At 39.9% G+C, this 25,379-nt stretch overlaps 1 protein-coding gene across 2 annotated transcripts; it reads left to right on the forward strand.

Moving 5' to 3' along the window:
- Positions 1–14,966: 14,966 nt before the first annotated feature.
- On the forward strand, positions 14,967–25,277 carry trappc13 (trafficking protein particle complex subunit 13). Of its 2 annotated transcripts, XM_080509770.1 has the most exons (13): positions 14,967–15,090; positions 15,824–15,892; positions 17,897–17,996; positions 18,084–18,168; positions 18,260–18,387; positions 18,742–18,814; positions 19,121–19,165; positions 19,515–19,532; positions 22,742–22,875; positions 22,959–23,157; positions 24,218–24,318; positions 24,461–24,608; positions 24,983–25,277. In XM_080509770.1, the coding sequence occupies exons 1-13, from the start codon at positions 15,045–15,047 to the stop codon at positions 25,088–25,090; spliced, it is 1,254 nt and encodes a 417-aa protein (XP_080365896.1). In that variant the 5' UTR covers positions 14,967–15,044; the 3' UTR covers positions 25,091–25,277. The 2 variants fall into 2 exon arrangements, with proteins under 2 accessions (XP_080365896.1, XP_080365897.1); XM_080509771.1 differs by lacking the exon at positions 19,515–19,532.
- The last annotated feature ends 102 nt before the right edge of the window (positions 25,278–25,379 follow it).

Here is a 25,379-nt window from a genome sequence, read left to right on the forward strand (position 1 = left end):
GGCATCATTAAAAGACCACTGAATACACATTTTCAGAGCGTGAATCATGAAAGAACACATCAGAAACGTATGTGTAAAAGTGCAAAAAAAGACTCTTTTTTTTCAGTAGTTTCTTTGTGTGGAGTTCAAACTTTACAGTTCACAACATAGTAGAAGATAAGAAAGGACCTGAATGTTAAATTAATCAATAATTGAAACAGTATAAAGTGTCTTAAACCGTTTTCTTGCTCATTACTTTGCTCAGGGACGTTCGTGCCGATTAACTTCAATTATCACAGTTTGGAAGCTTCTGTACAGACATTTGAATGTCGCCGTGAAAGTGCATCCTTACATCAACAAAATTGAATCTTCTTGCTGTTTTCTAACTGATTATGGGTCAAACACAGAGAAAGGACAGCGGTTTTTTGTTGTTTTTTAACTCTGGGAGAGAACATTCACACGGGAAGTGACTATAGTTTTCGTTCCAGTCGCAGCAGATGGGCGAAACCTACTTTTATCACGTTTCCAAATGATGGAGCTGATCAGAGCTGAAGTACTTCCACTGGCACTTTTCTGAAAAGCAGCCACACTTGAGCCTGTGGGGGTGGGGTGGGGGTGGCGACCACGACCCCCTCCTCTCCAGTCCAGCCGCTTCATTTAAACCGAGCGCTCAACACGGGTGCAGGTACGGATAGTTTTGTCTTGATTACACTCGGACAAGATGAAGGAAACCTTTTCTGGATTTTAAAAGAAGCTTCATTTCAGTTCTCTAAACTCTGCCCCCCCCCCCCCCCCCCCCCCCCCCACACCCCATTTGTACATACATAGATTTATGTCCAGCCTCACTAAGTGTATGTGTATATATGCAGCGATATTAACAAAATTAAATGAATATGGTGAGGCATGAAGTTTTGATTTTCATACCTTGTTTTTTTGTTTTGTTTTGTTTTGTTTTGCCCGTTTTTCTGCATTCTCTTGTGTATAAAGGAACGAGTTACAGAGTTATATATATATTGTTGCTGAAGAGTGATCCTACAGTGCTGGCACTGCCATCTATTAACCGACAATGAAAACACATCCTGCATCAATTTCTATCAACCCTTTGCCCCTTTATTTCTTTCTTTCTTTCTTTCTTTTTCTCTCAACACATCATTTGCAACTGAGAGATTTTTTTTTAAAACGTCTCTGCCTTTTCTCAAGTAGCAAAGCAGTGAAGAGGCTTCAGTGCATGTTTTGTTGACTCTGCAGCAAATGTCTTTTTTTTTTTATTATTGTTTCTGTGTTTTTACATATTTCATTGCAGACCCAAACTGTTTGATCCACTTTATGTAAAAAAAAAAAAAACTTCTTTTCAGCCTCACTATTAAGCCATCTGCCACCCTCCTCTTGCCCCTTAGTTATTGTTTGCTTGTCATGGATTTCAGAGTTAAATGATGCAAATACAGTGAAGCTGTTTTTACGTCCATTTCAAATAAATGTTTTGTACAGATTTGTCTTGTGTGACACGAGTGATGTTTCCACTCTTGGTGGTCCCCCGTCCCGCCCGTTCACAGACACTGATTGTCACATATCTATAGCCCGGGTGTCAAAATAGTGGCCCGGGGGTAAATACTGGCCCACCGAGAGGGTTCAGCAGCAGTAAAAAGCTTATTGCTTTTGAAGTACGATCAGCATCACAGACATATTTAAGGGTGAGTATGCAAACACATGAATGCAGAATTCTTCAAGTCGAACATTTTGCATTTTGTACAAGGAGACAAATGTTAAAGATGGCATTTTGAAATTATACTTGATGTACTCGAGCATATTTAATGGATTTCACAGGGACTGAAGCCCATTAAAGTGATTTGAAAAAAGTAGCCTTGAAAACTGAAAATGTTTAAAACACATTTTAAAGAGCGCTTGATAAACGGCTAAAGGGTTGTAAGCTTTCATGTTACTTTTTGGCTCCCCTGAGATCTGATGGTTCTGTATTTGGCTACCCGGGGCTAAAATGACTTTTACTGATGTGTTGAGACCACTCTGTGTTGAAATGTGCTATCGTAGTTTATTCAGTGCAGTACAATAATATGTGTATCACTTCATGTTAAGAATAACTTTTGCAACACAGTGATATTCTGCCAGCCGGAAACATTTCATCTGTAGATCCAAAATGAGTGACGGCTCATGAGACAATTTCCCAAAACTAATACATTTTAAGTATTCCAGTACCCATTTTTTTATGTAGAATTAGTCTTTTTCACTAAATGTGTTGCCATAACTCCCAAAAATAGTCACAGTAGACTTGTTTAGTCAACATTTGGCCTTCTGGTCGCGAGGAGGGTTCTTTTCGGTCCCTGCATTTCTCCCTCCAGCCACTAGAGGTCCTCAGTGTCTCCCAGCGGCCACACCCTCTTTCACCTGCTGCCACTTCCTCCATCATCAAACCTGCTTCAGTTCAACTCAACACTGTTTGTTTACTTGACCGTTTCTCTGTCTGATTTGTAAGTAACTCACACTTCTCCTGCTGTCTGTGTTAAGTTGCATTTCTAGAATTGGAAAATCTTAAAAGGTCGATACGGTTTGGTACAATGTTAGGCGATTCTAATTACACGTGGAAGAGAGTTGCAAAACAGTATTTCATGTGAAACACTTTTTCGAAATGTGACACCAATTTACACTTTGGAAAACATTTTTACATATCATAAAACACAATAATATGACCAAAACACACAATGTGCCCCTTTTCCGATCGAGATTGTATTAGTAAATTTGTATCGCTGTTTGCAAAAGTGTTCCACGTTTTATTACTCTGATTTCTGAAATGTAAAATGTGTTTTTGTTTTATGATGTGCTACTGGTACTGAACATGGTTGAAATCCAGGATCCTCTCTCTCTCTCTCTGTGTGTGTGTGTGTGTGTGTGTGTGTGTGTGTGTGTGTGTGTGTGTGTGTGTGTGTGTGTGTGTGTGTGTGTGTGTGTGTGTGTGTGTGTGTGTGTGTGAGATTGTCCGTCTTTCTCATGGTCATTGTTGTTGGTGACTCTGGGGGATGAGTATCCCCCGTCCTCAGTATAAACTGCCTCCACAGCGTCCTCAGCTGGAGGAAATGAGAATAAGAAAATGACTGAAGGTAAGATTTCCCTGAAGCTGTGTATGTTGTTGTTGTATTGTCACCTATTTGGTTCCTTAAAAACACACTGGGCTCTGAACAAGATGATCACACATTTATTAGTTTCAGCATAGATGGCACTAATTTTCATCTGATACATTCCTTATGTACACTGAAGCTTCAAGCACCATCATAAAGAAGAAATTAATACACTGCTTCTCTATTGTCTATACATTTGTACACAGATCTTTTAGTGCGTTTCCTCCTGCGCCACAAATTTACTTTGTTCGAGGTGGTGACATTCTGACTCTTCAAACAAGATATTGCTGGGGGAGTTTTTTTGTTTAGTTTTTTAGATATCCAGTGAATCTGTGTGATCCTGCTTTCATTTGTGTGAGGTTCAGGCCTTTCAGTAGTCACTTAGTGAATGAAATGTACTTTCAAACACTAATGAGTGCGTCTCAGCACGTCATCTTCACAGCCTAATCATTTGCAGACATTATTTCTCAAAGTGTGAACTGAGAATATTCTCATCACTGTCTGTTTTTTTCTCACTCACTCTCTCTCTCTCTCTCTCTCTCTCTCTCAAACTCTCTTTGTTATCTCGGCCGCTCTGTCGGCGTCTTTGTCTCTTGTAATTGGGGTAAAAATTACTTTGAACTCTTTTGAGGACTCCATCAAAGAAGTAGAAGTGATTATTTTCATCATCCTTAAGAGCGTTGTGCTGTCTAATTGGTTCTTCTTTCAATTCCGTGGTTTCCTGAAGTGCTTCAACAGAAGGAAACATCGGTGACTCGACTCTTCCAAATCTCTCCATGCAGTGTTTCCATCCAGCTTCAGTGCGATGGATTAAACCTCTGCAGAGCGGCGCGGCATCACCTGGAGTCTGTGGAGGAGATCCTTACATTTCTCTCAAGTTACAGCAAATAATTTACGAACCACCACTACTAATGCACTCCTTTATAATTTGCATCAATTACCAATAAACTTAAAGGTATAATAACTAATGTATAGTCATCTTTATATATATATATGTATATATATATATATATATATATATATATATAAAACAGTTTCTTCTTTGTTTTTTAGTTGAGGGTTCTGCAGCTCTGGGGCCACAATATTGTTGCATAAATAACCATTTTATTGATGTTTTTTCATTTTATTAGCACAGTAAAAGCAGCTTGCAAGTCAAGCTGAGAAATAGTCTAATAGTCACATCAGCTAGCAACAGTTACACTGCTAAAATGGCTCGAAACATCTCAGGAATGGGGGAGTGGAAACACCAAAATGAAATAAAACTGTTAAAAAATAATAATAAAAAAAAAGTTAAATCTGAGCCTTTGTGTATAGCTACAGCTAACCTAGCTAAAACATCCAAAATTGTTACAAGCGGAGAAAAGGGGAAAATGGCCAATACAGGTAAAACAGCTAATATTGAGGAAATCTTTTTTTTATTATAAAAAGATATCCTTTTAAGAAATGGTTAGAATAACAGAAATGTCAAAGAGGCTGAAACAGTAAAAAAAAAAAAAAAAAAAAGGTAATGCAGATTTCATCACCAAAATATGTAGAACATTAAATACATCTTGAAAAATAAAACAAGGAAAAAATTAACAAAGACTGTTTCAAGAATTCATAAAGCAGACTTTAAAAAACTACCAAATCCCCTCAAAAAGCATCAATAAATCTAAACAAGTTGATATTGAGCATTGTAAATTGTAGTTAAATCTTCTGTTTTATTTCATGTAAATCTTAGTTTTCTTCTTACAATCCTCCCCTGTTCTTTGAAATCCCTCAATTTCTTTGTCTTTGGCACCGCCTGTGGTGACGGGGAGTAATTACAGCTGTTTATTGCCTTCCTGTGTATTTACAGACCTTTTGTTTTTCACGCTCCTAAAGAGTTGTTTTTGAGTTGTAAAAAGGATAAATGCTTCTTAAATTAGTTAATGAGGTACATTTTCAAATTCTTTCCAAAGCAGAAGCATATGTTTTAACTCGAGATTATATCTCCCTTAAAACGAAAATCACTCGGATGTGTGCAGCTTGTTCTTTTTTTTTCAGATACTTTTTGGATTTAAAGTCAAGTGTTTTTTTTTCATGAATCAGTGAAATGCGATTCATTGTTGGATTATTATTAGATTCACGCATTTAAAATACCTCACAGTTGTTTTTTGCTAAGTCGTTTACGTGTTTTTTAAAAAAGAAGATTGCAAACAAATGCCTCATTTTCTTTGTATTCTATTAAAACTTCTATCTGTTGAAGATTTTGAACGCGAGATTGAAGTACAACTCAGAAACTGAGCAGTAGTGTCACACTAACTGATTCTGGGCTAAAGCTAATTATTTTTAAAAGAGGAATCAATCTTTAAGGATTAGTACTGACTGTTCGTTCCCAGATCGTTTTTCCCACAATCATTTAAGAACTAATGAAAACCTTCAAAGGCCTTGAGCAACGGGTGTTGCGATTAGCTTTGTCTCCCCAGTTCAAGTCTGGGTCTTTCTGCTTGGATGTTCTCCCTGTGAATGTGTTTGTTTTCTTCCCATCGTTCAAAAACTTGGATTATTGGCCTTTTTTTTTACACAACTTTTTATTTAAATTTTCAAGAGCTCAACAGTTGCAGTCAATAGTTCGAACAATTCCCGAGTCTTTGTGCTGCTCATACGCACATTTACGGGCGTTCACCAGATCATCATGTGGATCACATTCAGACGTTCTATTTTTGTACTGCGACACCCCGAGGGGGGTCTAAACGACAAAGAGGTCCCGCTGGAAAGGAAACTTGGATGTTTGCATCCAGCTGTTCTTTGCACACGTGCGAGTCACAGCGCCAACTTCTGATCTGGAAACTCGGTAAACACGGCACTTTTTGGCGTGAAATCTTCAAACCTGTGAGCAGTGGAGGCCCACGGGGCATTATCCACCAGTCACCTCATGGCTTTGACCTTCTGCAGAGCCACTTACAGGACTTTTAGTGGGCCGCCGGTTCTAAATCTCTCATCTGCCAATCGGCTAACTGAACCTCTTGGATAAAACTTTTGAAGTCGAAGCGTACGAGACGTATCTGTTGCCATACGGGGAGTTTGGACAAACGGAACTCCATTCAGAAAGTCGATCGCAGTAACTTCAGTCGGACCCCAAAATTCATTTGAAGCGAACTCGGCGTACTTCAGCAGGACCGTGTGCAGCGTCTCTTCCTATTGTTTCGGCGGGTTTGCCAGTAGAAAGTGATTTCTCCGTCGGGCCGTTTTGATCTTGTGTTCCGCCGCTCCCCGTCCTTTCCCATTGAAGCTCATCCCTCCACTCGCTCGCGCCTTCAGGAAGCTTGCCGGCATCTGCGTTCACGTCTCCTCTCATCCGGAGAGCCGAGGACGGGCTCTCAGTCGCGGCTCGCGCGTTTCCTGTTTTACATTTTATTAATCTTGGCTGGCTGTCAGTCTCGGGCTCTGGACTTGTTTTGGTCGTCGGGTTTCCGGGCTTGATTGAAGACTTCCGCACTTGTTGTGTCTTTCATCTTCGTCAGGGCTGCAGTTGCGTCTGCTGCTGCGGCGGCTGTTTCCATCGCTGCCGATTCCTCTGATGCCATCCCCCCCCCCCCCCCCCTTTTCGTTTAGAGCCGTTTATTGTCATGTTTTGGTGAAGCGTATTAATACTTTCTGCTTTCTCTCTTGTCCCTTTGACCTCCCAATGTAAACTTCCCGTGGACACTTGAGTTAAACGTTGGGCTGGTTTTGTGTCCATTTTCCACCGTTACATAAACTTTCAGTAAACACTGGCTTCCTCTCAGGCTTTTACATTCTGAGGTTTCAGTATCAAAGTGTTTTACTGCGGTACTGATGAGCTCATTTAAGAGTATATTTACCGTTTTCCGCCTAATGTCTGGAGTGCACTTGATTCCACATGATGTTTCTGTCAGTGACAGGACTAACATTATCAAGGCTGCATCTCCTCCACCAGATCCTTCTTTTTTTATGGACATTAGGATTGTCTGTTTTATGTGCAGAGTCTGTTTGTGGGATGTATTCAAATCCTTCTGTGTTTGTCTGCTCTGTTTTACTTTCCCCCTCCGGGCTCCTGAGCGCCGCTTGTTTTGTGATTATCTCCCCACTAAAATATTCATTATTATCATGGACCTGAGCGAGCGTCGTCTCATCCCTCAGTCTATTTACGGATCTTTTGTTCTCCCCGGGTACCGACAGAAGTTGCTCCTCCATATTAAAGCCGTCGTCGTCTGCTGGAGACGAGGCTTTTAAAGGACGTGTTTTCTGGGAACTTTCTCGTAAAGCTGAGGCTCCATCCGAGTTCAAATGTTCATTTGTCTTCATCGGCACCGGCTGCACGTCCCCCGCGGATTTAATTGTGATGCACGATGATGTGGCGCTTTCTCTGAGGTGCTGCCAGAGTGCACAGGAACCGCCCAGCCGACCAAAGCTTTTAAAGACAGTTGTCTGTCCTCCTTTACGGAGAGGTTTCAACATCCACCGCTTGCCTCCACTTCCAATTTTTCCCCTTAATTCGTTGCTGTACAATCTCTACTCCTGATGGCTTCTTTATGATCATTGCACATTTTATTGCGCCCTGTTTTGGGCCACGGGAAGGAATTGTGCTTTTAGCCGCGCAAGGGTCTCGGCAATTTTAGTGAGTGAACAATGATGCTGGCTGGCCACTCTTTTGACTTTCCGCAATCGAAATGTTTCAAGATGCCGGCCCGAGGCAGCCGAGCAATGATGCACCAACCGCGCGAGACGACAATCCCGTCTATTTTCACTTATATCCGTGGCAATGGTGTCACCGGCAGCCTCGGTTGCAGGGGTTTCGCTTAATACAGGCGGGGCTGATGGAGTTTTCGGCTCCCCCAGAGGAGCTGGAACATGTTTTCCCTCTCTGGGGGGGAAAAAGAGAAACAACCTAAAGTGACAAGAAAAGAAGACAAAATTAGTCCCACAACTGCCACCGGGTAAATGCCTGAGCCACGAGCTCTCAAAACGACTATTTGAAGTTCACCAGCAGTGTGGCTCTGAGGCCCAGTGCTGCGGGGAGGCAGACTGAAATATGTGCGTTCCCAAAAGTCTGAATCTTAACAAACTTTTTTTTTTTTTCCCTGCTCCGGTGACATTGTAGGGCTGATATGGAAGACTGGGCCTCATGAAGAAGTTGCCACTGCAGTATTTCATGTCGTGATTGGCGCTCTGGCACAATGGTTAACCTCCAGCTGAAAGCCTCTCTGAGTTTGCATGTTCTCCCCACTGACACGTGAGAAAGATATGTGCTTCAGGCACAGCCACTTTGCATGCGTTTTGGAAGATTTTATATTGGATAATTAACCATAAAAGCTGGGTGCATAAATGATTTTGATGTTGTTAACTTTAATACAATATAAGCGAAGCTATATACACCGATTGTAGTGAATAACCCAGTCTTTGGTATATTTTTTGAGGCGTAACCCTTGAATAAAAGAAAAAAAAAGAAATTGACACTTTTAATTAATGAAGTCCTTAAACATTTAATTATAAGCGAAGTAGCTGATATCCAGTCAACCATATCAGTACGGTTGTAGTTAATTAGCACATTGTTATGTGGCACCACACCAAAAGCCAGGATGGGAAAATGTCACACCATTTTTGTGAGCAGGTTAGCATTAGCATTCAGCCCGCTCTTGTCGAGACATTTGACTTCCAAAAGGAAGATAAAGGAGTGACATTTTAACTTTTCGTGCGTCACTTTTTTTTTTTTCTTCGTGCCTCTTCCTCCCTGTTCACCTGGCCTGGTTACGACCAAGTCACGCGGCCTGACCACACTGCACATGTCGTCGGCCATGCAAAACATCCGTTGTTATCTGGGTTGGTAGGAAGGAGATTGGTTCACACCTAAAGGGATCATTTATTTCTCCGCAACTCTCAAGACGCTTATTTTCTAATATGTGTTTCTATTCAATGAATTATCAAGCTGATTTTTATTTCTGGTCTTAAACTTTCTGTGTGAAATTACCCCCCCCCCCCCTCCTTCCCAAAAAAACAAAAACATAAATCAGATGCAAAAATATGCCCCATGTCGGATATATTTAATATTACCCTGGTGAAATCAGGAGGAAAATAAACCAGATTGTGAGTAGTAATGATCAGCTTCATGCTATTAAATCGTGTAATTTCGTGGGACGCTTGGCTGCCTTGTGAAATGTGACACTCACACCTGGGATGGTAATTCATGCATCCGGGGAGCAGAGAGCAGAGGAATTGTAATAAATTAGAAATAAATAGCATCTTCTGCTCATATGAAGGCGTGAAACCCAGAGGCAAAAGATAATAATTCAATATTTTTAACAAACGGGGGGGAAAACTGCATTATTTACTTTGATTATTAAATGTAAAAAGAAATAATTATCATTATTGTTGTGCGTTGTTCCTACCAGCTGCTGAGAGGGAAAATGTGCCCATGAAGATTCTGGCCTTTGTAAAGAGAGAATTTCCTCCTTTTGTGCTGTGGAGAAACTTGCAGACAGTGCCTGCGGCTCTTCTCGGTTTGGATCCTAATTGTTTCCACTCCTTTGTGTCTCATTTTTACAGCAAAGTGCAGTTTGCTGCACAAAGTCCAGCCAAAGTGTCCAAGGAGATTCAGGTCAGGCAGCAGCAGGGACACCAGCAGCAGCCGCGGCCTCATTGCGTTGAGGAAAGAAGCATCATCAAACCCAGAGTAATGCATTTATCGTCACTGCATTTATCGACCAACTTTGTATTTATGCAAACTGCGCTGCAGGCTCAGACTCTCCTCGATGGAAAAGGTCTGCGACAGAGGAAACTTGTTGCATCTCTTCCCTGTCACAGACTTGATGAAAAGTACTGAATAGGATGGCTTAGTCAGACATTTTTTGTGTGAAATATTGACATCAAATTTCAGATTGTTGGTTTTCTTTGTACCTTTGTGTCCCTCTTTATTCACTGCAGTGCAGCACTGCCATCTGTGGCCGAGTGTGGTGGAAATACTAACTGGAGTGCTTATGCAGGTCATGATATCTGACAGACTTTAACGTAAGTTTAAAAAACACGCCTAAGGTGTCTCTGAGAATAAAAAAAACAACTAAAACAATTTTAGCTCCGTTTTTTCCAATATTGGATCAGCGCAACTCCTATTACTATTTGTAATGTCAAACATGTATTTAATTAATTCTAATCAATTTACTCAACTGTGTAGGTGTTTTACTGTGTTTAAGGAGATGCGATTTTATAATTATTATTTCTGTATGTTGAGTCTTGACATTGTTTGGAGCTCGTCTAATTAAAACCAAAGAAAAGCTCTTTTGTCTGGCGTGCTGAGAGAAAATTAGATTATGTATTTATAAGTTCAAGTAATTAACTCCAGTAATCCCTTCTGAGAATTAAAAATAAAATTATTTTGCTGATTATATTATTATATTCCCATGTTGCTTGTTACTGTAGAAAATATTTTTTTAACCTGATCCTAAAAGTTTTACCTCTAGCAAATCATGAATTTTTCACATAATTAGCGAAACTTGATAAGTCAGTGTGACAAATGTGAAAGTGAAAAATAACATTTATTCAATAATTTACTTTTTTATTTTTTAAAGTTCAATGAACTCATATAGCATTCACACCAAATGACTTTTTCTTAGCTCATTCTTTGTATATATTGTCATAATTTACTTTCAATACTTATGAAATAGGTACCAGTCTAATGCAACATTGATTATTTATGTATTAGGTATGGGAGTTTGAATACTAGACATGGGTGCAAAATTACTCCAAAATGTCCTGGTGTTTTCTCCTTTTTTTTTTTTTCCAGTTGAAAGTTGTGAGACGTCTGCAGAATTTCAAGTTTTTGACTCCTCATGAAGGGTTTTTTTGGGATGATGGTTCAAGAGCAGCCAGAAGTTCTGTGCGGTCCACCACAGGCAGCGGCGAAATGAAAATAATATGCAGACAAACCTTTGTTGAGGTCATGCCATTTTCTTCACAGACAGTTTGGTTTTATTCTTATGTCTGGTTACTTTGCAAAAAAAACCATCACAGGGAAGCTTTCAAATTTCTGATAGATTACATCTGTCACATCAGACAGAGAAATATTGGAAGCACAAGTCCTGCAAAGCAGATGAGCGAGAACAGCAACAGAAAGATCGAAGTTTGCACCTCCCTCACCTCCCAGTCTGAGTCCTCACAACGACTGACGTTCAAACGATGTGGTTAATATGCCAGGCCATGAGAGGGCGCTGTTCGTTTTTTGTAATGAAACCACACGGACGTGTGCAGAGAACAAATACAATAACGCGAGAAACCTGAACAACATGGAAAGAACCCGACATTCGTATGGACTGATGACGGTGAGTCTCAACTATTAAACTACTGACATGGTTGATAAAACTAGAATACGGACCGCAAGTCATACCTTGTTTACAAGTGCATGAGCAGAAGGAAGGGGAGGGGTGAGATGCGCATGCGCAGTAACAGCGCTTCATAGCTTTTAGAATCGCGACTGATATCTTTAGTGTTATCAAAGTTGTTAGAATTTGACTATAGCTTTGTTTTGTGGTGGATTAGCACCTTATTAATCCTGATATAACCCAGTCCTACTTGATGTATCATTAGACTATATTACTTGTACTGCATTAGCAGCATTGAATAAACATTGGCATTTTAAGAGTTGTCTGTTGTCTGTATTTTTCTAGTTTGTCACTGTTTACAGCTGTCGAGGAAATGCAAGCAACCAGCAAATGTAATATCAGCACATCTTGATCAATGCATCAGTCATGAGACAAATGCATAATTGTGAGGATTTTGATGATGCGTCATGGCAGCGTTACAGTTTTAGTCTTTACATTCAAGAATCAGCGCTTGATTCAGTCAACTGATGATGATGTGGGCCAGTATGGACCAAAAAATGTTTGCCCCAGTCCACCCCCTGGCTACAATAATACTGCTGCATGAATAATATCAAGAAATCTAAACTAAAATAGATTTTTAGGACTCCTACAAAAGTTGCTATCTCTTGTAACAGGTTTGTCTTTGAATTGACAACACGAGGTTTCAGAAATACTTCAAAAAGTTACTCATTTTGACATTTGTCATTGAAACATGAACATGATTATGCATTTTCTGCTTCGAATAGATCATCAGTTTACGAAGCACAAATTCTGCCAAACTACAATATAATGTGTGTGGCTATAAAAATAAATGCAGTTTGGGTTTGTTTTTTTGTTTTGTTTTTTACAGCACTGCACCTTCTGATGTATGTACTTTATTTAAAATCTGTGATATTATGTAATATATAACTTTTTGTTTTAACAGGTCTCAATTTCAAAAGAACTTGTGTCTCGGTGAGATTCCTTGTACGATTATAAATGTCAAATAGCTAAAGTCATTATGTTGAATATGGCATCCATTCATCAAATCTTCAATAGCCCTTTATCCGAATTAAGGTTCACGGTTCACTGGAGTCGATCCCTGCTGTTAACACATTTCTTATGATTTGTCCATTTAAAAAAAAAAAAGCTCCGCCGGCTACACAGTTGTCTCGCTTTTGCATTTGTCATTACAAAGTGAAAATGAGATTACACATTTATTTAGTGTCACTTTGTTTGCGTGACTGGTTCTTCTGAGATCATCTGCTTCAGTGCAGATCCCAGCATCGCTCCTTGACTGTGAAGGTTTTCATTCACATCAGAGGCCCTCGCTAGATTCAATGACACGGCTGTGGTCTGTGGCAACCGCATGATTGTTGCGAAACGGGGAGAAGAAGTAAAATTGATTCAATCTGCAAGTTCAAGCTTCAAAAATAGTTAATCTGCTTGTTGTGTATACGCCTCAGAAGAAAAAAAGCGTTATATAAAACAATGTTTGATGGCTTAGGGTTACGAAACTGCATTCGTGAATCACTGTTGGTGATTGTTGCAGCTTCAACAGATAAACCGCCACTTTTCTCACAGTTTTAAAGCAAACTTGAGCTGGACTATAACTTTCTTCACCTTTTAGCGTCATGTTCAATAAAGTACAGGTTCAGATTCTTCAATCTATGGCCGATCCTCAATATTTCTGTCAATTTCCTGTTGTTTTATTCCAACAGGGAACCAAAAACCTGTCAACAAGTAAAAAATACTTACTGGAAGAAAGTATTAGTTTTGCTGGATGTCATCACCTTGAGAAAATCTTTCAAGTGGAACAGTTTCTCTTCTATTCCATCACTTTTATTACCTGTAGAATTGACTATTGCGAGGCTCCACTTTCTGCTGTTGTTTGGTTGCAAATGTATCAACAAGGATCGGAACAAGAGAACACGCATTACAATGATCTGAAATGTTTTAATTGGGAGGCAGCCTGCAAATGTTTTCAATCAGAAATTAGAATATGAATAATATTAGATATAGCTATTCACAGACAAGTTTTTATTCTCCTTTTAGAGTGGAGATGTAAATTTTGCTTTCTGTGGGGGTCTTTGGGGTCGTGATTAATTAAATTTTTTTTAATTCGGAACTGTCTCTGAAACTACCTCTTCTTCTTCTTTTGGGTTTAATGGCAGTTTGCAGCCATAAAGCTTCATTATCGCCATCTGCTGTTGTTGTAACTGCTTTTTGACAATAAATCTTACACTGGTTTGAAGTGTGGTTATTTCTTTCTGCAAGGAATATACATTTGTAGGACGAGCAACAGATTAATTCTGTAAGTTGCTTCCATAAAATAGCAAAAACAAAATAGCAAGTAATTATTGCATCCATCCCTCACAGTAGAAACACACCCTACTCTTTTTTGGATATGCTGGGTCATTATTTACTTGTTTTTTTTAAAACTTATTTTCTTGTTTTTGCTTTGCTGTTTGTTTGCTTTGTTGTGTTTATATTTTTTGCACTGTTTTTCCCACATGTCCAAACTTCCACTTTTTCAATTCAACTCAATTCAGTTGCATTGCATTGTATTGCATTGTATTGTATTCGTGTTGAAATGGGAAATAAAAGAAGACAAGAGAGAAACGACATTTTAGAAAAACTCCTTTCATGTTCTTCATCTATTATGATTTTTGCCTTACGAACCATTATTTCAGCATCATCCTTATGAGTGATTTATTAATAAACTGAACCAAATATGCAGTGTAATGCCATTTATCACCACGAGATGTCAGCAGAGTGCAAATCAACATGTATGTATCATGTCATATGTAGGAGTATCTATGAAAAATTACAGAACAATGTCATGACAAGGGGGAGCATTTGTATGTTTATTGAATTTCGTTGACTTTGTCTGCACTACCGGATGCATTAATCACAGAATTCCTGTTGTTATTAAATTAGTTAGGTGTTTTTTTCAACAGTCACAAAACGAATCTTGTTTTCATAAAAACACCAGAGATGGTTCAACAGGACAAACACTGTAATAAATTAAACAGAAAGGCAGGGCAAATGTATTTTTATTGCACCATTCAGACACAAGGCGTTTCACATTGCTTTACAAGGAAATAAACTGTAAGGTGCCAAAGAAACTCAATTTTAACTGAATATTATTATGAAATACAATTAAATGTCATTAAGAAAGGCATAAAATGAGAATATATAAAGTGAAAACTTTATGAAGATGAAGGTAATAAAATAAGTAGAATTTATTGTTTAATGGATAGCCTGAGCCAATGATAACGTTCTATTCTACTCTATTCATTTATGTAGAATATAAGAAATAAGAACAGGAATGCACACTAAAATTTTACATATTTGCAATAATTTCCAGACGAGACTGTGTCAACAAATACTTTTCCAGATTTTGTGTCGTTTCGTAGTTTTAAAAAAAGTAGAAAAGAGTAAAAAAAAACAAAAAACGTTTGATTCTTGTAATATGTGCACTGGCCTGTAGAGAGCAGCATCGTTGTAAATGTGCGGAAGCTTCAACTCAAATTAAACGACGAAGAAGACATCAGCTGCCAAAGTTCAAGAGCTAGCACTGTGGCTAACATCTCAGCCTCAATAGACTGTTATTTCTGTCAAAATGGATGTAAATCAGACAAAACAGGAACACCTACTTGCGTTAAAAGGTATGTATTTCCCCGAGCTCACATGTCGTTGTTTACGCGAGTCTTGTTGTGGTAAAACACGCGGAAATAGGATCTGTTGTCGCTGTTGCTGCGAGCAGCGCTAACTGAAAGACTATATACAAACATGATAACTGCGAGCAGAAGCAGATTCAAAATGTGCTATTTTTGGTTGTTATTGAAGCATAACGTTGTGACCAATGACAACAGCAGACGCACTTATTCTGTCCTTGTTGCTGCTGTTGTGAGGAAGTTTGATATCAATTCACAATTATTCCTAAATTCGTCCTCGATAAAATACTTTAGACTTGTTTTCATTTAGCCACTGGTGCATTGTGTTAGATACTTTTACTATTGAATGTCTCAAGTATTACAAAAAGCGGGTGATTGACCAGAGTATATTTGAAAGGTGACAAGGCACACTTGTATTGAATTAGTTGTTAGAAAGCTTCAGCTCAGGAGCAACCTTATTAAAATGAAGGTAATATATTTTTTATATTATTGTAAGATCAAGACTCAATAAAAGGTCTAGAAATATTTCAACACACGTCCACATTTATTCAGCACCAAAGATTAAGATCAAACTAAAGAACCACCTGAATTAGGATTATATATATATATATATATATATTGGTTTTTTTTGGGGAACAACTCACTGGCATGTAGAAGAAAAACGTTCATGTTGGTACAATGTCAATTTTTTTTACTAACCAATGGATGGCACTTTATGTTTCAGTCATGCGGTTAACAAAACCCACTCTCTTCACAAACCTGCCCGTGACGTGTGAAGATCGAGATCTGCCAGGTGGGTCTGAATACTTTATAAAAAACATTTTTACCATCAAATACAGATAACCACAGTTATGAGAATTACGTTCTGTCACAGCTTTGTTCTGTTTAATCTCAATTCCATGACATGAGTGTAGGTTTTCAATCATCTCATTTTGTGTAAGGCATGTTTGTTCTTATATTTCTCTTTTACCTGCTTGTCTAATAGACTCACATTTGTGTTGGGTGTAACAGGTTGCTGTGAAATAAATAATTTTAAAAAGCCATAATTCCCACTGATAAACATAAATAACTGCGCTTTAAATGATTTTCATTATAAAATTGTTTCCCTCTTTCCATCACTTCCTATTTACTTCCTTCTAGCTTTTCTGTGCTTTGAAGAAGCTCCTCCCCATTTGGCCATTTTATTAATTAAACCCTTCAATGTCTTCTGCTGTGATTGATTGAGGATTTTGTGAATGAACTGGAAGCTCTAAAGGAATTGCCCATAACAAATGAATAATGGGTTTGTTTTCAAAATGAACATAAAGACACGAAACAGCAGAATGAACAGACAAGCCCCCCTCTGTAAATAATATTGTGTATTGTATAGGAGCAAAAGTTTTTATTATATTGGCGCTTTGTTGTGCACAAGATGAAAGCAACTGGATAATGAAAGCTTAAGTAAAACATACAGTGAGAGTAGATGTACAATGGGCATTTGTTGGATTTAAAATAAAAGCCATCAACAGCTCGCATGTGGAAACACCTTATTTAGAAATATTTTAAGGACTTTCCTGTTACAATATAAAATGGAGATTATTTTACCGTTGAAAGCACTTCATTCTTTGAATATATAATTTGTTGATTTTAGCCCAAACATTTCTCCTCCCACAGCACTTTTCCTCTGAGTTTAAGTTCACAACTGTTTGAGGAACTTTGCTGTGTTTCCCAAGAAGAACAAAGTAAAGTTTTCACTCCTCCAATTGCTGAGTTCACGACAGTTTTTAAATTTCACAAAAAGAAGCAACTGGATCGGTCAGAACACACTCGGTATGGGAGCATTTTTTTATTTATTTTTTTGCCTTCATCCACACAGAATAAAACACTGAAAAGCTTTTCTGCATACAATTGTATTCAGCTGCTTTTTCAACAACAACAAAAAATGCAATCCAGGTTTTTAAACCGCCAAAATGTCGCTTCTGCTGAATGTTTGTCATGATTCGAGTGTGGTGCTGTGTTGGTAACCCAACTCCCCATTGACCATCAATCACACAGACACTTCAAAGTGGGATCTCTATTTATATGACAAGCAATGAAGTGAAACATGACTGAGCATAGCTGAGCTGCATGTTATGCTCCCCCTTCCTTTGTCATGTTGTTTCTGCCGAGATCACATTTTAGAAATTAATTGCAAATGAATTGACCAATTCCATAGGTTTTCTTGCTATCTTACAGAATTTTTTTCCCCCACCTTAATGAGTCTTGTAAAATTGGGGATCATGTAATAAGGAGCGCCGCCTCTTCTTCAGGTCCACGGGGTAATGAGTGAACAGGATTAGTTGTCTCTGTACACGAGTAACTGGAAAGACGCGAGAAGAAATGAGAATTCCCTGAATACCTGGTTTGAGTCTGCTTTGAAACCCGATCTTCAAAGGTTCTTTATTTATCTCCCTGCAGCGAACGGAAAACTCAATCATCTGACGCTTACCTTCCCGTGACCAAACTCTCCTTGCATCTCTTGAGTTCACCAGTGTAGCAGGAGATAGTCATGTGGAGGAACATCTGATGTACAAATAGTGTGTATTAGTTTAAATGACTTTTCCTTGCTTCTATTTTTACACAGGTACTTCTTTTCCTTCCCCCCCCCCCCCCCCCCCCCCCCCTCCCCGGTCCAAACATAATCATCTACACTCAGCATTCTATCACGTGTCCGTCGGGCCTCGTGTGCCGCAGCCCTCAGCAGGACATGAGCCAAATCCAGCCACACGTTTCACGTATTCACCACGCCTTTCTCCGTGTGCGCTTTCGTCCCGCACAGGCGATCTGTTCGGCCAGCTTATGAAGGAAGACCCGTCCACCATCAAAGGAGCGGAGTCGCTGATGCTGGGCGAGATGCTGACGTTGCCACAGAACTTCGGGTAACGATCGATAAAACGTTTTGATTCAAATCGGCCAGCGAGTCGATTTCCCCGTGACAGACTTTTGTCTCTTAAAACGTCGCGCAGGAACATTTTCCTCGGCGAGACCTTCTCCAGTTACATCAGCGTGCACAACGACAGCAACCAAGTGGTGAAGGATATCCTCGTGAAGGTACGGCGGCGCCCGAGCGCCCTGCGCGACGAGTCGACGCTGCTTTTTCCTCTCAGCCCCTTAACTCTCGATCGCGTTCCGATCTCCGCAGGCCGATCTCCAGACGAGCTCGCAGAGGCTCAACCTCTCGGCGTCGAACTCCGCCGTGGCAGAGCTCAAACCCGAGTCCTGCATCGATGACGTCATCCACCATGAAGTCAAAGAAATTGGAACGCACATGTGAGCGTTTCCATTTCAGCCGTGGCACTAATGCACACCTGGGAATTCTTGCAGCTTTCAGGGCCACAAATGAGCCTTTGGCTTTGACCTGTATTGGCTGCTTGAGTTAGTGATTGCACATTTTTTATTGGGTTTATGTTAAGCCTGTCTCATTTACTGTGGTATATGGAGGTCCCACAGTTTCCATTGTGCATATTTGTCAATATTTAATAACCTCTGTGGTGCTTAAGCATCAAGCAGGTTAACTGAAAAGGAAATCTTGCCACTTTGCAGAATTGGTTGTCATTGCAGAGATCCCTCTTATCGTTGCCGTCCAAAACCTGAATATTTCCTTCCTTTTCCTCCAATTTCCAGCTTAGTGTGTGCTGTTAGTTACACCACTCAGTACGGGGAGAAGCTCTATTTCCGGAAGTTCTTCAAATTCCAGGTGAGTTGCATTTGAGCGCTCTCATGATATTGCAGCAGTTGAAACTCTTGCTGGAGTTTGGAGGCGACCTGTGAAATGCCACAGTGTCCCACAACAAAAAGCAAACTCCTCCACCGTGCCGGGTGTGTGTCTTCTGCCCAGCGTAACTTTTGCTCTTCCGATGAATTTGTCCCTCGCGTTTTGAGATCTAAACACAGCTGGTTCACACAGCGCTGTGTGGATGTCATTTTTTTTTTTTTCCCCGGCGAAATGGACGGACCGAGTGAGAAAACGGCGGCATTCAGTTTACAATCTATTTTCAACCAGGTTCTGAAGCCGCTCGACGTGAAGACAAAATTCTACAATGCAGAGGTAAAGTGCACGTTTTCTTTCCCCCCTCCATTCTTAGGGACGTTTCCAGATGCTGATAGAAGCAGTTAGCATGATAGTTACACCTCCTGGGGGAAGAAAAAAAAAACCCAAACTTGTACCTCCAGAGATTCTCGAAACAAACAGTAAATTGTTATTATCTGAGCTGGAGATTCAAAGTTGTTTTTTTTTCTCTCACTGGAGGCAATAAGCTCCATAATTTTTTTTCCCTCTCATTTTCATACGTAGTAGCTTTATATATTCGACTGCATATATTCATTGTCATCAACTTTGGCATGTAACTTCATTTGTGTATTGTGTATTGTGTCTTGTATTTTATTTTCTCCATTAGAGTGACCTCAGTTCTGTGGTAATTGTTCCTTCAGTTCTCATCGCTAAACATTAGCCTCTTCTAATTTTTCTTTTTTGTTGTTTTGTTTTTTTGTTTTTGTGCAGCTATATGGTGTCTCACTGGGCTCAGAGAAAAGTGCAAAGTTAAAGAAACTGGAAAGAAATGCATGCACATTTAAAAACAAAAAAAAAGAAAGTGAAAGAAGTCTTGGAACAAGCATCTCCCGTCAAAAGTAACTTGGACGTAATCTTCCAGTATTTTACTGTTGCCTTCTCTCTGGGTGCTCGCACTTTTTCCTGCAAACTCATCCTACACTGCACTTTGACTTTATTAAATTGAGGCTTGCGGTGTCCAAATGTGGTGGGCGGGGCCTTTATTGATGGGATCCATCAGCATTGAGGAAGAATGGCAGCGTGTGTTTTGATTTATTTAAATTTAACTGGCAGGGATTGAATGATCGCACAGCGATGCCACAATAAATCAGATTTAATTATTAACTGTTGTTTACGGGTTACAGTGTTCACAATCTCATTGATTACAAGAGACGGAGTCAAATTTTTGGTGTGTTTTATTGTGAATGTTGCATTTGTGCGATGAGCAGCAGAGTGTGCTCACTAAAAATGCCCTTTGGTTCATTCTGCTGTTGGACCTTGAAGGAATAAAGTCTAAAGAAATAAGACATTGGCCTCAGTTGCGTGTGGAAGCTTGAACGCTTGTTTTTCAGTAAATCTTCATTTTTAACCGACATGTGAACAAAAATGATGAACAAATCTGCAGCAGAATAAGCAGTTTTAACAGTTTGAGGCAAGCCACATTCTCTGCCGCTCATCCCACAAATGCATGCACCTAAATTGGAAATAATCAGGCTTTCTAATAATACCCATTGCTACCAAACACACATTTCCTTCACGTCCGTGCTCTTGTTTATCCAATTACTCTGGATGCAATAATAAACCACGAGGTTTGGTCGGAATGGCTTCGCATGGAGAGAGACGCCGACGCTCTGTGATTCACTCTTAACGGTTCATGGTTCTGTTCTCACGTTATGAAACGCAGGCATGAACTAATCTCTGCTTCTCTCTTATTGTGTCGCACTGTGCGGTAGAGGCAGCACAGGCTGTGTTGGTCTCACAAAACATCAACCTGGTAATGGGCTGAAACTCCTGCACTGTATGTGCACCACTTTTCACACACGTTGGTTACCTCGCATACCCTCGTCGTCGTTTTCCTCCCGTACAGCATTCCAATATCACGTCATAATTTTTTCAATACATATTTATGCAGTTTTATTGAAAATCTGAGACCGATCGCTCGTATCACGACATCCTTTTACCAATAACATAATTCGTGGATTAAAAGTGGCCCCCTGACCCTTCTGAATATAAAGTCGCACGAGCAGCAACACACCTACTCAAAGTGTGACTTATAGTCCAGAAATTATGGTGTGTGTGTGTGTGTGTGTGTAATCTTTGTCAGTGAACGTGAAGCAGAAAATATCGATATAGATACGATTCAGAAGCTCAGTCGATTTAAAAAAAAAAAGAAAAAAAGTTGATAGAAAACGCTACTAAAATTAAATAAGTTGCAAAGTTGGAAGATATGGTTTGATTCAAAAACTGGAATCATACTCTTTGTACTCATGACTTTATTTCTGGCATTGGAAACGGGTAACGCTCATACTTATTACAATACTACTGATCTTGTTTAATCTATTTCTATTATGGCCATAACGCAAGGAATTCAGGTTAAACTGGGTATTTTCCTCACTCGTAAGTGCCACATTACATTTTATTTTTCTTAGTCAACTAAAATAAAAAAAACATATTTTGCACCAAAAAGAGTCAACTTGTTGAAGTTTTGAGAGACTAATGGAGCCGAACCAGATGGCCGGAAGTCGACGTGCAGCCTCTACCGTTAACTGCTATCAGCACCTCTACTAACGTCCTCAAAGGTACACTGAGCAAAGCTAATGTCTTTAGTTTAATGTATTAATGGAGGTTTTATTGTTTGTTCCCTGATAAATAGCCACTACTCCAGTCTCACATCACCAGAAGTGGCTCAAAGGATGAGTTCTCTCTCTCTCGTCGTCTCTCACATGTAGTTTGAAATGTTCCTCTAACGGCTCTTCAGTGGAAATATAGTTAATGTTTTTATATTGTTAGAAAGATAATGTCAGACTTCAGCAGGTTCAATTAACCAAATTAATGTTTTTTTTAGTTGAATTTTCTCTTTGGGCAATGTTTCTTTTTTTCTCTCTTTTTGATTTTGATGGTATTCTTGGTTTAAAAAACAAACTAATTAGTCTTAATATAAGTCAATCGTCCTTTAAAACGCTCGTGTTTTTGAAAAGGTTTAGTAAACCACTTTTTTCTTTTTTTATGAAGACGTAAACATTATTTCTGAAAGTAAATTTAGAAGGTAACATTTTAAAATGCCAACAAAGGGACAATGTCATATGCTTAACAGAGAATGTTCCCATTTACCCATAATTTCCCCAAAAATGTGACACAATGATGCTAACTATATCAGAAGCTTAACTCAATTGTAATTATTCACTAAATGTTGTAAAACTGAATACATTTTAAGGTTGAAATCAATACATTTTAATTTCAGATAGCTATCATGTTGCGTTGGCACCTCCAGATGTTATTCTTTAATAAATACCAAGTGACAATTTGGAAGTCTGGCTGAGAATGTGACATTTCGGTGACCCAAACGGTGATTCAAGTCGCTAATCTACAATCTCAGTTTGCAGCCAGTGGTGGCCGGTGGTAAATGTCTTAGGTGGGGCTCATTATTCTTCCATTTCAACCAGTGTTAACGTCTATTCAAAAAAAATGGCCTTGAATTTCTCGGTGCTTTTTACAGAGAGAAACCAAACAAATACAATAATTAAGATACAATTTTAATGACCAAAGACTGACATTCTCTTTGTTAAACTCTCATATGTTTTTGGAGATTTGTTCTCATTCCTCTTCCACTGGAGCCCCGTTAGAAATGTCTCTCTTCATGACGATTGAGAACTGAAGAAAGACGATCAAAATAAGAACTCATCCTTTTAAGGCTGTAGAGTTTTGCGCAAGCTCAATTCCCTTTAATACCGAATGATGGACTTTTCCTTTTGCTCAGTTCACCTCAGAGATCACGTACTCGCTCCCAAAGGCCAGTGTCGGTGTGGCCCTCCACCCCTCCCCCACCACTACCACCTCACCTTTTCCCCTCTCCAGACAGACGAAGTGTTTCTGGAAGCTCAGATCCAGAACATCACCACTTCACCGATGTTCATGGAGAAAGTGTCTCTGGAGCCGTCCATGATGTACAACGTCACGGAGCTCAACACTGTCTCCAACGGCGACGACGGGTGAGAACCGACGGCCCCGACGTCCTCTTGATTGACGGAACGGGAGAGATCTTCAGCTTCACCTGTGAATTCCACGTTTCCAGAGAGTCCACGTTTGGGAAGATGTCCTACCTGCAGCCCATGGACACGCGGCAGTACCTGTACTGCCTGAAGCCCAAGCCGGAGTACGCGGAGAAGGCCGGCGTCATCAAGGGAGTAACGGTGATCGGGAAGCTGGACATTGTGTGGAAGACGAACCTCGGGGAGAGAGGGAGGCTCCAGACCAGTCAGCTCCAGAGAATGGTGCTTCATCATTTAGCTTTCCTCCATTTAAGCTTTTTTTCATTGGTGTATTACCTGTGTATTCACATGCATTTGACTTGTATAGACATGAACGTTTAAAGTCCTAGTGAAATGAAAAGTCGACCTCCAAAACACTCTGGCTATCGCTTCTAGGGACATTTTTTATGCCAACTGGTCCAAGGGTAAAATGTTCAAACACGGCAATGTGCGAGAAAATAGCCGATAAACAGCGGTATTTTCGCTGCTCGGCAGAGCTTCTGACAATAATAGAGTGACGTCACTGGATGTGCACACGCCCAAGTTGTGTTTACATTATGGCGGATCAGAGTTTTGGAAGAGGGCTGAATTTCAAACCCAATGATTGATGAAGAAGACGCAGAATGGGTCGTTCTGCCATCGGTGACCCCGTTTTGAACATGTTTGAGGAAGCAGAAGACTGTTCGTCCTCGCCTCAGCGGCCGGCAGTTTTCACCGCGGCTTTTAGGCGTCCTGACTTTTGGAAGAACGAGCCGGCTTCGTGGATCATGTCGAAATGCTTTTCCGACTGCGCGGAATCACCGAAGATGAGTCCAGGTATTACTTGATCGTCTACTAGCCGCTCCCGCCACCCGTGCTCCTTTTCTCCTCTCTCGGGTCTCTTCCAGGCTCAATCTTTCGTCAAGGCTCATAAAATGCTGACTATAACTTAAAACGTCGATATTTAAGAGGGAAACAACGCAAGCCAATGTAAACACAACAGATTGAGATCTGCACATCGCTTGACGTCACGCTCACTAAAAAGGAATTCCCCCTGACTTCCTCGGCTGGAGATTCAAAATTCAAATAACTTTGAGTCGGAGAAACCTTTTAAGTAGTACCCCAACTATCGTTTTTTGCAAAGTAGCGTTTTACATTTCACTAGGCCTTTAAGTGTACACGCATCATGTGTCAATCACCTCTTCACTTTCCATCACTAAACAGTGATACCTGTGATACTAAACTAACCGTTGATACATTTTGCAGCGCCTCAGTCTTTTAAATCTTCCCGTGTTCACCATTTTCACCCTCATTTGTCCTCCAGGCTCCAGGGTATGGAGATATCAGACTTTCTCTGGAGATGATTCCCGACACTGTGAACCTCGAAGAACCTTTTGACATCATCTGTAAAATCACCAACTGCAGGTAAAAACTCCCAAAGGTCTTGATTTCCCGCTCCCAACCACCCATGTTGAATCATCTTGAGTGCCGTGTGAAGACTAGCATGAAAGTTAAATTCATGAAAGACATGACCCGATAACCATGGTCCGTGGCTGTCATGTTGCAGCGAGAGAACAATGGACCTCGTGCTGGAAATGTGCAACACCAGTTCCATCCACTGGTGCGGGGTGTCGGGGCGACAGCTGGGGAAACTCAGTCCCGGTGCCTCCCTCTCACTGCCCCTCACCGTCTTCTCCTCCGTGCAGGGTCTGCAGGTAAACTCTGCAACAATTCAAAGTTGTTTAGGATTTTAGTCACTACATTTAAGGTGAGGTGATACCACTCAGGGATGTAATTCCTGGAAACTTAATTCTATTTTCAAAATTGTAATTGGGATGAGTCAACTTGGCCTAAAAAAGTAAAACATTTTTCCCAATTCATTGTGGGATATTTTTAAAAACAACTCCTTAAATAGGACGCGTGTCTACAAAGTAAATTTTATACTTCTTGTACGTCTTCAACTATTATATGGGATGTTAAGGTCTGCTTAAGTACTCCGAAGGTTATCATTTTTCTTTGATTTATTTATTAGTTACTATATCATTTGTGCCAATAATATTACCAATTCGCCTTCATCTCTTTGTTCCAGAGCATTTCCGGACTGAGACTCACAGACACGTTTCTGAAGAGGACGTACGAATACGACGACATTGCACAAGTGTGTGTGGTCTGCCCGTTTAAAAGCAATGAGTGCTAGAGACTTTTAGCGATCTTTTTTTTTTTTTTTGCATTTTAGATATGAATGGACCAACTGGAAATCTACATGACTGAGATTTCACTCTTTTTTGCACCCTAAGGTGAAAATGATGACTTTTAAAATGTATATGTGAATATTCTAAATCCTTTTCTTTGAACTTAATTATGTAAATGTGCATAAATGTGAATTAAACCTTCATGATCTTTGCGTTTTTTTCTCTCTCTTCGTGAAAATACTTCCTGTGATGTTCTCTGTGGTTTTTATCTGTTCCAAGATCAAAACAGCGAAT

The sequence above is a fragment of the Blennius ocellaris genome (assembly GCF_963422515.1).
Source record: "Blennius ocellaris genome assembly, chromosome: 15".
Classification (NCBI taxonomy): domain Eukaryota; kingdom Metazoa; phylum Chordata; class Actinopteri; order Blenniiformes; family Blenniidae; genus Blennius; species Blennius ocellaris.